The sequence below is a fragment of the Hydra viridissima genome, unplaced genomic scaffold, assembly GCF_058129835.1.
Source record: "Hydra viridissima isolate aposymbiotic clone 2 unplaced genomic scaffold, HvirCarnegie_v1 scaffold_3, whole genome shotgun sequence".
NCBI classification, from domain to species: Eukaryota; Metazoa; Cnidaria; class Hydrozoa; order Anthoathecata; family Hydridae; genus Hydra; species Hydra viridissima.
Window position 1 is genome coordinate 7,703,125 of NW_028324302.1, and position 16,876 is coordinate 7,720,000.

A 16,876-nucleotide genomic window follows, 5' to 3' on the forward strand; every position below is an offset into this window, starting at 1 on the left:
CAACTAATTTTATCTGAAAGTTAGGCCAGAGTTTCATGAAAACAACATCTTATTAAGCCAAAATATCATGTAAATAACATCTTAATAACATCTTACTAATTTAAATGTCTGATAAAAATTCTGTGAACTATGACTATCTGTTGAGAATAGGATAGTTCACAGATCTGTTGAGGATAGGATAGTACACAGATTTTCTACCTAATTAACAAAATTTAAAAAGTATCTTTTAAAGAGAAAGTTATAAAACCTGTCCATATTTTGAAATAACCAATACATTTAATGGAGACTTTTTCTATGTTTATTATAAGCTTACCATTCTCATAGGTGTGTAGCATACTGTGACAATTAAGACATGTACCAGAAAAAATCTGCGCGTGTTCTGATGTGGTGTTTACGGAAACCGTACATCATTTAAAATAGCTAATTGTTTTAAAATGTGATTGTATTAATGCTGTTCAAAGTTTAAACAACTCTTTTATTAAAACAATTAGCTTTAATTGAAATGTCATCAAATCAAGATAAGAAGCAAGAAAATATTTTGCAATTTCTCGTTGAAAATCCTGGTGTATCAAACAAAACAATTTCTAAAGAGCTGCAGATTGCTTTGAGAACAGTGCAGAGCGTTGTGAAACGATTTAAGGACACTGGTACAATCATAAGAAAATCAGGAAGTGGAAGAAAAAAATGTTTTGTTAGACGAGATCTTGGTAAAAAGTTAAAAGATGCCTTAGACAGAAAACCAGAGGTTTCTGTTCGAACATTAGCGAATAAATTTAAGACAAGTGCTTCCACTATACAAAAGGTAAAGAGAAATTATGGTTATAAATCTTATAAAAAGAAAAAAGTTCCTCGTGAAGAAAAGCAAGAAAGTGTCGCAATTCGACGTTCAAAGCTGCTCTATAAAAAATTGTGCTAAAAAATCTTGTTTGATTATTGACGATGAAACCTATTGGGCTGTATATTTCCAATCTCTTCTAAGACAACAATATTATTCAGCAATTAATTGCAAGAAACTGAATTCCAAATATAAATGCATTGGAATGCAAAAATTCGCTCAAAAATTCTTAGTTTGGTAAGTAATTTGTGAATGTGGTGAAAGAAGCTCTTGTTTTGTGACTACGGGAACAATTAACACCAAAATATACATAAAAGAATGCCTCAAGAAACGTCTTTTGCCGTTTTTAAGAACACACACGGGTAACCCGTTATTTTTGCCCAATTTAGCATCATGTTACTATTCTGCGACAACTTTAAACTGACTTAGAGAACATAAAGTAGGTTTCGTTGAAAAACACTGCAATCCACCAAATTGTCCCGAACTACGTCCTATCGAAAGATATTGGGCTCTTGTCAAAAGGAAACTAAGGTTCAATGTAAAAGAAGCCAAAAACATTAAAGACTTCAAAAATAAATGGATGAGAGCTACCAAGAAAGTCCAGCCAAAGATTGTGCAAAAGCTGATGTCGAGTGTAAAACGCAAAGTGCGTGCGTTCTCACGTACAAAACTTCACAAACTTTCTTAAGTGAAATTTAAAAATAGTAATATATGCACTTTCAAAATATACATAACATTCAATATCGAAATACAATAGTTAGATAAATATCCTTTATAATATCCGCGCAGATTTTTTCTGGTACATGTCTTAATATACAAGATTTTAACCCTTATTAGGCAGGTTCAATAGGACTTCAGTTATCAAGAAAAACTTTTGATTCAACACCCCAAAGTTGTTTAAAAGCAGTTTATTTCTTGTACCAAAATTTATAGGTCTGTTTAATAGTATTTATTTAATACTGAATTTAAGAGTACAATATAGAGATGTATCTTCTGGTCAGGGAACTAATTATGAAAATAAAAGAGAAATGTGAAATTTTTTTTAGGCAAATATGTTGATGCCACCATCATATTCCAGTCATACCAACTGCCTTCCTTCTCTTATGACAGCACTTGCTGCTAATAATGAGAAAACTCCAGAGGAGAGAGGGTGTGGTTTTTACAATATTTCCTACTGATAAAATTACTTAAAATATTTTGTTGGCTGATTTTTGTTAATTGCTACTAAATGTTTTGTTTTAGTAAAGCAAGCGCAGCTGTTGGGTACCTTCATCAATTGCACCAAATGAAAAAGCAGAAACCTGTCTGCAATAGTTTATTTATGCGTGAAATTATTGCGCAGGTGTGAAAGTTATTAAAACTTAATTTCAAATTCATTTTTTCTTTCTAATAACATCATATAAACAAAAGTTTTTTTCTTCTTTAGTCTAAAAGTAATGCAAAAATCAAGGGAATTGAATATCAAATATCTTCAAGGGTAGGATTTTTGAAAAAGGCGTTGATAATGATAAAAATCAAATCATTTGGTTTAAGAAATCAGAAAATGATAATGATAGAATGATGATGCTGTTTAAAGAGGTGCTCATAGCTCTACATACATGACATTTATAGTAATTGCTTCTATTTACTTATTATTGTTACATTTTAATACTTTTCAATATCTTTCTCTAAATATTCTGAGAATTTCTTAAACATATATAGATTTTCTTAAAATTCTTCTCTAAAAGTTTTGAATATCTTTCAATACCTAACAGCAACATCATTTTAACATCAACATCATTTTAACAGATTTACAAAAATAATAAGGTTTAAAACTAATATTACTTTGCAGAAGAATAACAAATAAGAACAACAAATTGCTGGTATTGAAATGCCACCCTGCTTACCTATCACATTAGGCTGTTCTTGCATTGGAGAAAAATTTTTATTTTCAAGCTCTTGATTATTTTATAAGAGTTGAAGTCTAAGAGATAATTACTAAAGTATGTCAATATAAATAGGTATTATTTAGGATACAGATGATGTCTTAACAGCCATTCGTGATACTCTTGTGACAACATTTTCTGAAGAGGATTTCGAACAATGGAATTGGGATCTTATAAGTACATTGTTGGATGTAAGAAATACAAATTGATGTTAAATGATAAAGAAAAAATTTTAAGAATTTTAAAAAATTATTTTGTTTTAATTTAGTCATCAAAAGTAACCATTAAAAGACCTGATGAACCTCTTTACCTTAGGTATTTAATTTTCCATTTGTATTTAAATTTGTTTTGTAAAAATGTTTTCACTTGTAAGTTTATTACTATTCATTTTAATAATGTTATAAAAATTATGTAAGTTAAAAAAAGTTATTTTTCTTTTTCTTAAAACGGCTTTTTTTTTTAGGTTTGTTAGAAAATTGCTGACATTCTATAAGCCAGAGAAAAAATTGTATAGCTTTATAAAGCAATCTGCTCCAGAGACTCACAAATATACTGATGTCGCATTGCAACTTACTGATTTTCTTATGCAACCAGCTGAAGTAATTTTAATTTAAAGTGTTTTTATAAATTTCTGTTTTATACAAAGTGCCTACTTTTAAAAGTTTGACAAAATAACAAATGATAAAAGCTTATCAGAATCAAAAGTAAGAGAATGGTCACAATTTAAGCATATTGAGAATTTTAACTCTTAAGAACTTCTGAAAATATGAAAAGATAATAATGTTCAACAGTGAACTTCAGAACTTCTGAAAAAAAGATATGCCATATGACAAAGTACAAAGGCCATATGACAATTTATTGTGACCACCCTAAGTTTTATTTTTAACACTTGTTAATAATTTTTTAACTTGAAAGTTATTAACAAGTTATTATTATAAAAACTTTAAAAAAGGGAATTTTGTTATGATTCCAGTGATAATTTTTCTAACATTTATATTTTATTGGCTTCCAAAGTATAACCAAGAAAATGTCATAACACTCTGCCAGCCAATCATGTCAGTCAATATATATGAAGTTTAAAGCACCAAATTCATGATGGAGAATATTTCTACTCTTGACAAATTTTTGAAAAGCAGATTTTCTATATTATACATCATTTTATCATACATCCTTTTATTTTATACACTTCTACTATATGTATATATATGTATATATTGTTTTATGCTGTTTCTGTAAAGCTGTTTTAAAAGGGGTAATATCATATTATATACAACATTACATTATATTACATTCTTATGTTGGAAGTCCAATCACAAACTTTTGTCCAATAATTAACTTTTGCAATTCTACTTTCTATATATCAGCTACTCATGTTAATTAAATTGTTAATTATTTTCAAACAAACCATCTGAAAATCTCTATCTGAAAGATTAATTTTTCTAGATCAAAGGTCTCCTTTCAGAAATTTAAATTTATTTCATCAAAAAACTAATTTTTCTTTTAAATATAAAATGATGTTCCATTAACAATCCCTTTTATCTAATGTACTATAATTTCTTTCTTTAAAATTACTCATTTTAACTTCAGGGGAAATTTATTTTGTAAATTTTACTTGTTTTAATCGCATGGGAAATTTATTTATTAAATTTGAAGTTTACAAAATACATTAACTTTTTATAAAGCACTTTAATAAAGGCTTTAAATTTTTTAAAAGCTGAAAAAAATTAACATAACAAAATGTAGCAAAAAAAAAAAAAACTTGTTAAATTTCAAAATCATAAAGATAATTTTAGCATTAGATAATAAAGAACAGAAATTCACATATGAATTGTGTTAAGGCTAAAAATTACATTGGGAGGCTTTCACTTTTGGTATTTATAAAAAAAATCAGTTTCTTAATTTTTAGACATTTTCTTTCCTTTAAGCAACCTGAAGGTGAAAAACTTTTACTGGAGCTTATTCAAGATATTGCTGAAGCATTAGGGGAGGCAAGTTACTATCTGTAAAACTAAAGTTATTATTTATTGTTTTTTGTTGCTATTTTTTTAGTCTATCTGTAATATTTTTACAGGCTGTCCATCCTGGTATTGTAAATGGAATCTTTAGCAAAACAAGTTTGACTGAAACACTCTCATGTGGTTATCTTTTGATAATTGGGAGACTTACATCTACTACTAATGGCTGGGTACTCCTTAACAAAACACTACGTTTAGTTCCACTGTAATATTTACATTTTTATTTTCAGTATTAAACTAAAAAGAATATTAAAAATGATAAAAATGATATTAGTATAAGTTTTTTGCATATTGGTAATTATTTGTTTGATCAATTTGGCAATTGTTTTATGCTTTAGGGGAACATGGGGCAAGATGACGAACGTTTTGAAAAGCACTTATATCTTAGTCAATAAGTGTTCCAATATGCAAAACTTTATCAAGAAGTGATTAAAAATAATCATGCGCTACTGATGTATCAAAAAAACGTTATAAAAATTGAAAAAAGTCTGGAAAAAACTCATTAACCAATGTTACCTAAAATCGTCATCTTGCCCCGTATGCAGGGCAAGATGACGATTTTAAAATAAGTTAATTCCATGATACCATTACTGCCTTAAATATCACGGTATCATAAATTCTAGTTTATAAAATAAGTAATATAAATAGTGGTGTAATTTTAAAAAAAAATTAAGTTATATATTTATATAGGGCTATGCAAAAAAACCTGTTAATCAGTTCATATTAAATTCCAACACAACAAAATAAAGCAAATGTCAAACAAAATATTTTAATGCGCAATAAAACAATTTAATAATTGCTAAGCTACACAAGTGTAACATACAATACAAGTAAATTTGTGTTCAACATATTGCCCACAAGTTAAATGACACCAGTGTTCACAGGATTTACACATATCCCAGTCATCATCAAGCAATGGATCATTAGGATCACCATAGATAATTTCACAATACCAACATGAAATTTCTTCAGTTTTGTCAACTATTTTTGAAATTTGAATTTTGGATTTTTTTTTCGCTCTATTTTTGGATTTGTCATTCTTCTTTCTATTATTAGTTACAGCTGCTGTTTTTTTAAGCTGGTCCTTCTTTTCTCTAACAGCTTTCTTAATTTTTTGCTTCATCAATTTTTCTTGTTTCTCGAGTGCAGCTAATTGAACTGCAGCTTTAAAAGGGGAACTTGTTGCCACTTCTGCTCGCTTGAATTTTCTTTTACGGCTAGCACTATTTGTAACCCTACAAGCAATAGGATAAGGTCGAAAGTTCTCAGGTGATACAGTTTTAGGCACATCGTTTAACTCTATTAGAGTTCTATCAACACTTGCATCTGCATTCAATTGAATGCATTTTGGTTCAGTGTTAACAGTTGGCAATGATAAAGAGTTGTTGTTGTTAAATGATATGGTCATTGCTGATGTTACTGCATTAAGTTTCACCTTTGATGTTGACTGTTGCTGGTGATCTTCAACTACCGGAACAAATATTACAAAAAAAATTATATAACAAATGTCATAAAAATCATCATAAAACTATTTAGGTTAATTTTATGTTATTTCATATTCTATTATTTAGCATAATTGTCCAATATTATAGATAAGCTGAAGTTATTAGCTTATTTAAATTATAAATTGTCAGGTAAAGGTTTGTAGATAAAAAAAACAAAGACAAACATTTTTTAACTTTTAGTTTTAAGAAACAAATAAAAAACTGAACTGTCTAGATAATATATAATTTACATACTTATTCCTGATTGATTATTTGATATAATCTGATTATTTGATATAATCTGATTTTTTGGTATTGGGCTATCACTGGTCAATGATGGTGCAAAGTCAGTTAAAGAAAAAGTCTGCGGATTGAAGGGCCAGATTCCAGTTTCTTCAAATCCTTTTCTTGCAATGCCAGTTGTTGCTGATCGGTCATATGCATGTCTTACAAGTGCAGGAATTTGTGCTTCAGTAATTGGTCTACCTGGGTGATTTACCATCCAGTTATCACAAGCTCAGAAAATTGTGATAACTGGATTTACCATCCAGTTATCACAATTTTCTGAGCTGTACTGAGGTCATACCAAAAAATCTTTTGCTTAACTCAATTAAATATTCTGCAAGTAATTTTTCCATTTCCATTGAAAATATAGGACGAAACCTTCCATTGCTGATTGGAAATTGATCAGAAAATTTTTTAAGGTAACGCCTCAGTGTTGCTTCTGGAACCCCAAAATTTAAAGCAGCTTGGTTCCTGCTGCAAGCATTGGAATTGAAAGCTTGAATAGCTTGAGTCATGTTCTGCATTGTCCAATTTCCATTGGCACCTCTACTCGTAGTTCTGAAATAGTTGCGAACCATTTTAATAACTGCAAATAACACAATAGTTTACAATGGAACTGCCAATTTAAATAAATGACATGCAAATACATGAACTGCCAATTTAAATAAATGACATGCAAATACATGTATATATATATATATATATATATATATATATATATATATATATATATATATATATATATATATATATATATATATATATATATACACACACACATATATATATACACACACATATATATATACACACACATATATATATACACACACATATATATATACACACACATATATATACACATATATATTCGTGTGTGTGTGTGTGTGTGTGTGTATGTGTGCGTGTGTGTGTGTGTGTGTGTGTGTGTCTGTGTGCGTGTGTGTGTGTGTGTGTGTGTGTGTGTCTGTGTGTCTGTGTGTGTGTGTGTGTGTGTGTGTGTGTGTGTGTGTGTGTGTGTGTGTGTGTGTGTGTGTGTGTGTGTGTGTGTGTGTGTGTGTGTGTGTGTAAAACAGATTAAATATAGCCATAAAGTATAGTTACTAATCCTAATCATATTAGCTATGCTTATTTTACAAACAGATATATGCATAACTAAAATTGAAATATGCATAAATAATATTCACAACATAATTTTATTTAATTAACTTTAAAGTAACTTTAACTATTGCTCTAAGTTATTTTATTATAATTGTGTTTATTGTTATAAGTTAAACACAACTAGGCAACAAGATTTAAGTTAAACAAAACAAGCGGCAGCGTTTATACAGTTTTTAGTAAAACATGTACTTCAGCAAAATGACGAACGAGTCATCTTACCCCGTTCATCTTGCCCCTAGACTACACAATCTTCAAAAATGATTCAGTATTGTACACAAATAAGTTATCATAGCTTAACACTAATCGTATGGCTTCCAAATTGAACAAGATAAACGCAAAATTCTCACTTACCTTAAGCTGGTGATGTAATGATGAAAAAAATCAAATGCAAGTGGATAATTTTTTTTTCTTAATATCGGAAAAACCTTATTTTATACTTATCTTTCATCCCGAAAATAATATTTATAAAGAAAACATAAATAAATCAAGTAGATATAATCTACATCGCTCTCAGCTACAGTCAGCTTTCATATTTAGTTGAGTTTTGAAGATAATGGTAGGTCGTCATCTTACCCCATGCTCCCCTATATGTATTTTTTCTCTAATGCAAATAATAGTATTATTGATGGAAATAATATATTTATATAAATGTATGTAAGTTTATATAAATATAAGTTACATATATAAATATATATAAGTTTATATAAATATATATTTATATAAGTTTTAAACTTTATTTTTGTAGCTTGTGTGATATCTGTTCGATGCATTCTCGAGAATATTTGATTAAGTTGATCATATCAAGTCTAAATTACCAAGGAATTGTTTCAAGAATCTTGCTCTCAAAGGTTCTTATCAATCGGAGCACTGTAGGTTTATTTTAGAAGTTCATTTGTGTATTCCTTTCACTTAGCCTAAATGTTTCATTAGATGTTTGGCCTAAAAATTATACACTCTTATTTCAATAATCACAGTCAGGTTTTATGAAATACTTTTGCATGGATGCATTTTACCAAAATATTAGCAACAATTAAATAAATCTGAAAAAAAAAAAAAGTTCAATCATAACAAAAATAGTAAATTTTTTTTACATACAAGTTTGCAGAACTGTGACAACGAAATTTTGATCTTTTTTTATCTTTTAACTTTCTTAAAGTTTAAAGATGAGAAAAATTTAGAATTTTGGTGCCGCTGTTCTATAAACGTATGTATAAAAAAAATTGATAAGGAAAAGTTAAATAATTTGCTTCTCCTCTTTTTTGATCCCTTTGTAAGTTTTAATCATTTTTTGCTATTAGATATTTACAGAATTTCTAAAAGTAGTGTTTTTTGAATTTTTCTAAGGTTCAGAAATCATAACTTTAAGCTCGTTTTCTGATGAATACTGTTTGTTATTTGCATAAAATCATTTGTATTAATATCCTCTAAATGTTTTCAATAGAGTTTAGATCTGGGTTTCTAGTTGACCATTTAATGGTTTTATGTAAATTCTGATCTTTTGAGCTTTCTCAGTATCATGCCACTTTTTAGATATTTCTTACAACAAATTCTAATTTTCCAATTCTTCCAGTGCTTTTACAATTTAAGACTTCTTTAAGGTAAATTTCAATTTTTCCAATCTATTCTTGCATTAGTAACTTTCCTTTCTTTTGAATGATTTTTAAAACTAATAATTTAAAAAAGGTAATAAATTTGTACAGAATGCAATTATAAAAAGTTGACAGCCAAAAACTGAAAAATGAGCTTTTAATTGAACAAAAACAAATGGAAGTATTTAACAAAAAAAAAAATACTGAAGATGCACTATTCACCCATAGGAAGATAAAGTGTGAGTTATTGTCAGAATATTTAAAAAATTCACAAGAAACTCATAGTAAAATAAATGTGTGGTATTGTCAGATTGTTTGATCATAGAAATGAACATAATTTGAGACTTCTTTAAGGTAAGTTTTGTGGTATTAGTGGTATTGTGGTTATGTGTGGTATTATGGCAATATGTGGTATTTTGTGGTAATGTATGGTATTGTCAGATTGTGTGATCATAAAAATGATCACACAAACAAAAGATATTTTATAATTTTACAGATTCTGTTGTTTGAGGACATCTGAGGATGTCATTAATGATTCAATAATGAAGTTTTTTATCATATATTCAGGCATCACGATTGCATGCCACAAAGTTTCTCAGAGTATTATTATTGGCTGGTGTACCATATTTTAGCAATTGGGGTGTTGAGATATTATCCTTCCAGGTAAATGATTTTAAGAATTTTAATTTTTGTTTTTGTTTTTAAATTAAGTTTAATTAAGCATATTCTTTTTAAATAGCTTTATGATTATGATCCTGAAGTTGTTGAAGCAGCGATCAGTGTATTAGAGGAAGCTTGTGAGGATGCGGTATGTCAGCCATAACCAATAAAATAATTTTGCAATTTTTTTTTCCTTTGTTATGATGGTATAAAATTTTTTTTTTACTAGGCCAACCTAAAAAGGCTCATTGAAGTGAAGCCTTGTTTAATGCATTTAGGTGGACAAGGCATACGGCTTTTATCACGGTATTTAGTTTTACCCTTTTGTATTTTCTCTTTATGAACTTGTTTTTTAAAGAAATTTTAAAAACTATTTTGAATTTTTTTCAAGCATTTAAAATTTTTTAAAAGATTTCCAAGTGTTTTCAGTAATATTTTAATGTCTACAGGATTGTTAATGCTCTGCACTTTTTAATGGTGCCACATAAAAGTTCTAAAGCATGCTTCTTTTTGGTTGTTCCAATTTCTGTAACAGGATTTGCTTAAAAAAGTTAAATCTTCTTTTCTGTCAAAGAAATTGAATGTTTAAAAAGATATAGAGAGGTACGGAGAAATATAGAGAGGTACGGAGAGATATAGAGAGGTATAGAGAGGTATGGAGTGGCATATAACTTTTTTTTTAATGAATAAAAGCTAAATAGAAAAGCTTGCAGGTTTTGGAAGGAGTTTATAAGAAGTTAGTTAAAAACAAAAAAAAGTATTTTTAAAAATCCAGAGAAAAATTAAAAATATTGATTGATAAGTAGTAAAGACAAAGATAACAAACTACAGGTAGAACCATGCAGATACAAGCATTCAAACGGAAGCATGCACGTGGAAATAAGTAAACGAAAACATTTGTAAAAGTTTTAAAAAACCACTCAAAAACAGATACAGATGCTCTATAGTTGTACCCTCATAGCTTCTTTTTGTATGATAATAAATCTTGAGCTATTGATTTTTTTTATAAGTGTTTAAATTTATAAAAACTTCTTTAAAATGTCTTGTTCTTATGTATTTAAAATTTATTCTAATATATTCATTCTCATATATCCAAATCCCATTTATACAAATATCAACCTATCAAAAAGAAAAGAACTGCTAAGCTCATATGTTGAAAGGATATTACAAAAGAATGTGTATAGACTAAGAAAATTCCTAGTGTAGAAAGTACTAAAGTTTACTAATTTATAGCAACCTCTAGTAATTTCTATCAGTTAAACTAAGTTTTGCAATAAATTAGTGGTTGCCATTAAGAATTGTGTACAAAGTTATTTTTTGGGATGTATATTATTATCAAAACTCTTATTAGTTATTAAGAATGAAGTTGTTTCATGAAATCGGTTTTTCTAATAAAATTAATTCATTAAACAGAGGCTATTACAACATACCAAAAAAATTAAAGAATTTTTTTTAAACCTCCTATATTGAGATTTAAATGCATACAGCTTTTCCTATGTTTAATTTAATAGAAAGTAATAAATAAGAAAGATTTTATTTCCTTTTGCATCCAAAACCATTTATAAAGTTCTATCAGGAATTTCATCTATTTTTGTTTAATTTCGTTGTATTTAATTTGCTTTCAAGGCTGCAAAAACACATTCACAAAAAGCTGTACTCTGATTTTCCAGACTATAGATTTTTAACATTGTTTTTGAGTGAACTTGAGAGAGTGCACTCTGATAATCTACATTCACTTTTTTTTTTTTTTTTTTTTTTTTTTTTTATCTCCTAAGATCACTTAATTACTTTCTTTTCTTTTCAGTTTTGTTTCTGAGATTGTTGGCTTTGAATATTTGAAAGAGAAAGACTACCTTGAACCCTTGCTTCGAATATGGGCTACTGTAAGTTATTTATTATGAAGTCATTTGTAAAATGATACACTCATGAACTAAATTGCAAACAAATAAATAATTAAACCAGGAGTATTGATATAAACAAGAAATAATTATATAAAGCCATCTAAATAACCAATAATTAGAAAAAAGAAAACTTTTAGCTGCACAGTAAACAGATTACATAATTTTCATGAAATTGAAAATAATTAATCCTTCTCCATTTGACTATTTATTGGTGATTCATTAAATGTATTTCATCTTATTGCTCTATATAAATACCAATACCATATATATATATAAACACCATACATATATAAATACCATACCTCTATATTTACGATACCTCTATATAGATACCATGTTAATGATCATGTATTAAATTCAAGTTCAAGTAATATGAATCTTCATATACAAAATTCATGTTCAGAAAATCATGAATCTTCATATATAAAGTTCAATGATAATGATTTTTTTTATAAAATTGATATTATTTAGTTTCTTTAAATATGTGTTAAAGATATTTTAGTTATTTTTAATAACTTTTTAATAATATTTTTAATAATAATATTTAGGAATATAACAGAGAGTATGTTAATTGGATAGAGATTGAGATTGCTAAATCTTTAAGCACATTTGAGCCACAATCTCAAGATGGTGTCTATGTTCGAAGATCAAATACTTGGTATCTTTTTTTAATATAGCAGAATTTTTGCTTTTTTTATATGGATTTTTTTTTGCGCTCATAGATGTTTTGACAAAATAGTTGATTAAATTTTTTTTATTATGATTATTAACATAAAGTTGATAATTGCATTTTTAGCTTTAAAAAGCGGAGAGATGTCTACATATTACCTCATCTTTATGGAGAGCTGGCTGTAAATGAATTTGGTGTAGAGTTAATTATAAAACAGGTTTTTTAATTGATAATAAAATAGTTAATAAAATTTTTTGTGTTAAATGTTGCTAATAATTTACAATAGTTTCTATATTTATTTTGTCTTAAATAAAATATATTTATGTTATTTTTTAATTTTAAAAGTTGCAGTATTATCATTATTATTATTTTTTCTTAATTAGAACTTTTTAGAAGATGCTGTTAATGTTGTTGTTAAAGCAGTAACAGACACAGTCTCTGACATCATTCAGTTAAAGGCAGCTTTATGGGCGATTGTAAGTTTTTCAACCTTAATAACAAGTACCATTGTTTCATTCTGTTAAATAATTTTTATTTTGACAGATTTCATTAAAATTACTATTTTTAACTAAATGTGATATTTGCGTTTACAATTATTCAATTATTATTTACTTAAAGTTATTAATGATTTAAAGGTATTTCAATTATAGGGGTTAGGGGTTATTATTTGTTCCATTATTATATAGGGTCATATTTCTTCAAGATGGATGGGAATAGATCTCATATTAAAGTATAAATACTCAGCATCCACACTTTTGTATGAATCAGATGAAACAAATACTTCAGACGCTGAGAAAAATGATCAAGTTGATATTGTAGCATTAATCATCAACATGGCTCAAAACAGCCCTGTTCTAACAATCAGGGGGTAAATTTTTTGATTTTTTTAATTTTAGAATACATTTTATTATATTAATTATACAGTATGTGCCAAAATTATCACCATGTTTGAACAAAAAAAATATTTTATATATATTTTAATAGAAAAGCTGTGAAGAAAAATGAAATTTTAGTTTTATTAATTAAATTTAAGACTTAGCTAACTGAAAATATTGCTTTTTATTAAATTTAGAGGATATTGAATTTTTTTAAAAATTTTTATGTGAAGAGCTAATGGTGACAATTTTGTCGCAAGTGAAAGCAAATAACATATTGTAGTAAATTAATATCGAGTGTATCCTCCCTTAGATTTAATTACAGCCAGAATTCTTTCAGAAACATGAGTCCCAAAGCTCTTATTCATTAAATTAGTAACATCCTTTGCAGTTTTAAACTCTCCAGAAGCAATTAAATGAGCGATTGTTCTGTGGTCTCTTGGTGTAAAAATTTTCTTTCTACCACTTTTAGGCTTATTTACTTCTAAATTATTGTGCAATTTGATTTTAAATATGAGATTATGAGACTTTCCGAACTCATCAGTGATTTCATGATAAGATTGTCTGGATTTAAGCCTTTCCACAATATTTTTTTCTAGTTCAAGATTTATTTTCCTCATGATGATAATAGCAATACTTTTTTTATGTTTTGTAAACAAAATCAAACTTTAAATGATATTTAATTGTTAAAAATCTGTGAAAAGTTGATAACTCAATCATTTTAGTCATAAGGCTATTAATTTAATAAGTAAATAAGCCTAAAAGTGGTAGAAAGAAAATTTTTACACCAAGAGACCATAGAACAATCGCTCATTTAATTGCTTCTGGAGAGTTTAAAACTGCAAAGGATGTTACTAATTTAATGAATAAGAGCTACAGGACTCATGTTTCTGAAAGAATTCTGGCTGTAATTAAATCTAAGGGAGGATACACTCGATATTAATTTACTACAATATGTTATTTGCTTTCATTTGCGACAAAATTGTCACCATTAGCTCTTCATATAAAAATTTTTAAAAAAATTCAATATCGTCTAAATTTATTAAAAAGCAATATTTTCAGTTAGCTAAGTCTTAAATTTAATTAATAAAACTAAAACTTCATTTTTCTTCACAGCTTTTCTATTAAAAAAATATTAAATATTTCTTTGTTCAAACATGGTGACAATTTTGGCACATAGTGTATGTACTTTTTTTTGCTGAAAAACAATTGTGATTGGCTCTAATAGGTCATCTTTAATTACTGGTTGATATTTTTGATGGTTGATGGTTTTGAATGATATTTTTGATTACTAATAAAACAATTTCTTGTTTTTTGTTTTAGTACATGTTTTTTTGTGTTGGGATTAATGGCAAGCACCCAGCGTGGCGCTGATAAGTTAGAAGAATTTGGATGGAGTTCTGTTCGACATGAAGGCACTGATATGTGGCCCGTGATTGAGCCTGATTACACTTATATATTGGAACCAGAGTCCTCTGATGAAGATCATGTAAGTTGATAACAGTATTATTTTCTGTTTAATGTTAAAAGAACAATTTTTTCTACAGTTAAAATATTCCAACTTAATAATAATAATAATAATAGTAATAATAATAATAGTAATAATAATAATAATAATAATAATAATAATAATAATAATAATAATAATAATAATAATAATAATAATAATAATAATAATAATAATAATAATAATAATAATAATAATAATAAAAATAATAATAATAATAATAATAATAATAATAATAATATTAATAATAATTGATTTTGTTCTGCATACAAACATGCTCACTGATTTTCTGAATTATCAATTTATTTTTAAAGTTTTTATTTAAATGACATTGTTAAATGTTTTTATCAAAACCTGAGCAATATTTATCACGTTTGTTACTAAATTTTTATTTAATTGAACTTCACTGCAGGAGAATGAAGTTAATGATGAAGAGGAAGTAGAATGTAAAGAAGTTCAGCCAATTGATCCCAGTATTGATATGTCTAGCGGTATATATATGGGAAATGATGTTCCAGATAATGAGGATAATGCTCCATCTTTTGATTATTTCGTTGAAAAGTACGGAGAAGAGAAAAAAAAGAAAAAAAAAGTTGTTGATGAGATCCGTAAACCAGATTTGAATAATCAGTCAGGAAACATACGTGTCTATGATGTCAATGAGAAAGGGCAACTTTATGAAAGAGTTTTTGAAAATAATGTAGATAGGTTATGCTCATTACCTATTTCTACCAATAGTGAAATTCCTATGTTTCCTGATAAAGAATCAAGAATATCTGCAGCATCTTTAAAGATCAATGATAAAAATATTCAAACTAAAGAAACATTCGACATACATGGAATTTATCTGGGTATTAATTTGTACTCTATCACAAAACATAAATTATTAAGAAGTATTATTGTTATTATTATTTTTGAACTTTAGGTGAAGAAGAAATTGTTAGCCTCGATGATTCAATTGAAGCTAACCTCTCATTTAGCAGCCAATCATATCCAAATGAAAATAGCCGAACATCAGAGAGTGGTGAACCTTTACTGCCCATTAAGGAAGAAAAATCGCAAGAAAGTCTTTCTCCTGAAAAGTTTAGCATCACCGGTATATCTGTTGAAGATGCTTTAACGATAGAATTAAAGTTGAAAGAAGAATATACCTACAAAGAGTCCTTACCTGACACAAGTAGTACAATAAACAGTGAAGATCGAACTCCCACGCAAAGTCCGCATATTTTACAAATACAAAACGAAGAGGATGCAGGTAGATATCGCAGCATTAGTTTAAATGAGCGCTCAACAATGTCTTATGTTCCAACTTCACTTCGTAGCTCTAGTTTTTCGGATGGTAATATCGGCCGTTTTAAGTATACACACAAAAATAATCGCTATAGAGCAGACAGTGATCCTGGTGTAGTATCAAATACTTATTTAAATGATCTTGTCCACACCCGGAATGGAAGTATTTTACAAGGAACAATAAATGAAAAAAAAAAACCCTACATCGCAAAGGTAAATAGAGATAAAAGTCAATCTGTTACTGAAGATGATAGAGATCGCTCTAGCAGTATTCTCTCTGACTCAAGTGCTAACGCCATGCAGCTTAAGATGTCGAACCGACTTAGAGATGGCTCTGTAGTATCACTTGGTCCAAAACCTGGGCGATGTTTATCTTCCACTTTTTCAGAATCACCTCTTTCAGTAACATACCCTCGTGATTTAGGAAATTCTGCTTATACTACTTGGAGAACATTAAAAAAGCAACGATCTTTTAAAAGGGAAACAGATTTTGCATTCCGTAGAGATAATAATTATCCGGATAAAGGTCGATATTCATCAAGGTATTTGAAAAAAATATAGCTGAATTTTTATTCTTTTTTTTCTCTCAAGAATTGTTCTTTTTTAAATATGTTATTTGCTACGTCATATTTTGTAATATGTATTTTATATTTTAGGAGCCTTGCCTTACGGTACCGAC

The 16,876-nt window shown here is 27.9% G+C and overlaps 2 protein-coding genes across 3 annotated transcripts in view; one reads left to right on the top strand and one right to left on the bottom strand.

The window, feature by feature from the left end:
• Positions 1–16,876, top strand: part of LOC145202001 (rapamycin-insensitive companion of mTOR-like) — a 31,794-nt gene that overhangs the window by 11,951 nt on the left and 2,967 nt on the right. Inside the window, exons 17-37 of one of the 2 annotated variants that reach the window (XM_090083210.1) lie at positions 1,882–1,985; positions 2,078–2,177; positions 2,262–2,312; positions 2,847–2,951; positions 3,029–3,075; positions 3,224–3,359; positions 4,686–4,748; positions 4,832–4,980; positions 8,451–8,574; positions 9,862–9,957; positions 10,034–10,102; positions 10,184–10,260; positions 11,759–11,837; positions 12,404–12,513; positions 12,652–12,742; positions 12,909–13,001; positions 13,212–13,393; positions 14,724–14,889; positions 15,320–15,758; positions 15,833–16,739; positions 16,854–16,876. The exon at positions 16,854–16,876 is cut by the window's right edge and continues 176 nt beyond it. In XM_090083210.1, coding sequence (XP_089939336.1) covers positions 1,882–1,985; positions 2,078–2,177; positions 2,262–2,312; positions 2,847–2,951; positions 3,029–3,075; positions 3,224–3,359; positions 4,686–4,748; positions 4,832–4,980; positions 8,451–8,574; positions 9,862–9,957; positions 10,034–10,102; positions 10,184–10,260; positions 11,759–11,837; positions 12,404–12,513; positions 12,652–12,742; positions 12,909–13,001; positions 13,212–13,393; positions 14,724–14,889; positions 15,320–15,758; positions 15,833–16,739; positions 16,854–16,876 — 3,211 coding nt within the window. Of the gene's footprint in view, positions 1–1,881; positions 1,986–2,077; positions 2,178–2,261; positions 2,313–2,846; positions 2,952–3,028; positions 3,076–3,223; positions 3,360–4,685; positions 4,749–4,831; positions 4,981–8,450; positions 8,575–9,861; positions 9,958–10,033; positions 10,103–10,183; positions 10,261–11,758; positions 11,838–12,403; positions 12,514–12,651; positions 12,743–12,908; positions 13,002–13,211; positions 13,394–14,723; positions 14,890–15,319; positions 15,759–15,832; positions 16,740–16,853 lie in introns of those variants that run through there. The other variant, XR_016451178.1, reaches the window with a different exon arrangement.
• LOC149890818 (uncharacterized) lies at positions 5,575–6,761 on the bottom strand. Its single transcript, XM_090083248.1, has 2 exons — positions 6,515–6,761; positions 5,575–6,242 (listed from the first exon to the last, which is right to left on the bottom strand). The coding sequence occupies exons 1-2, from the start codon at positions 6,759–6,761 to the stop codon at positions 5,575–5,577; spliced, it is 915 nt and encodes a 304-aa protein (XP_089939374.1).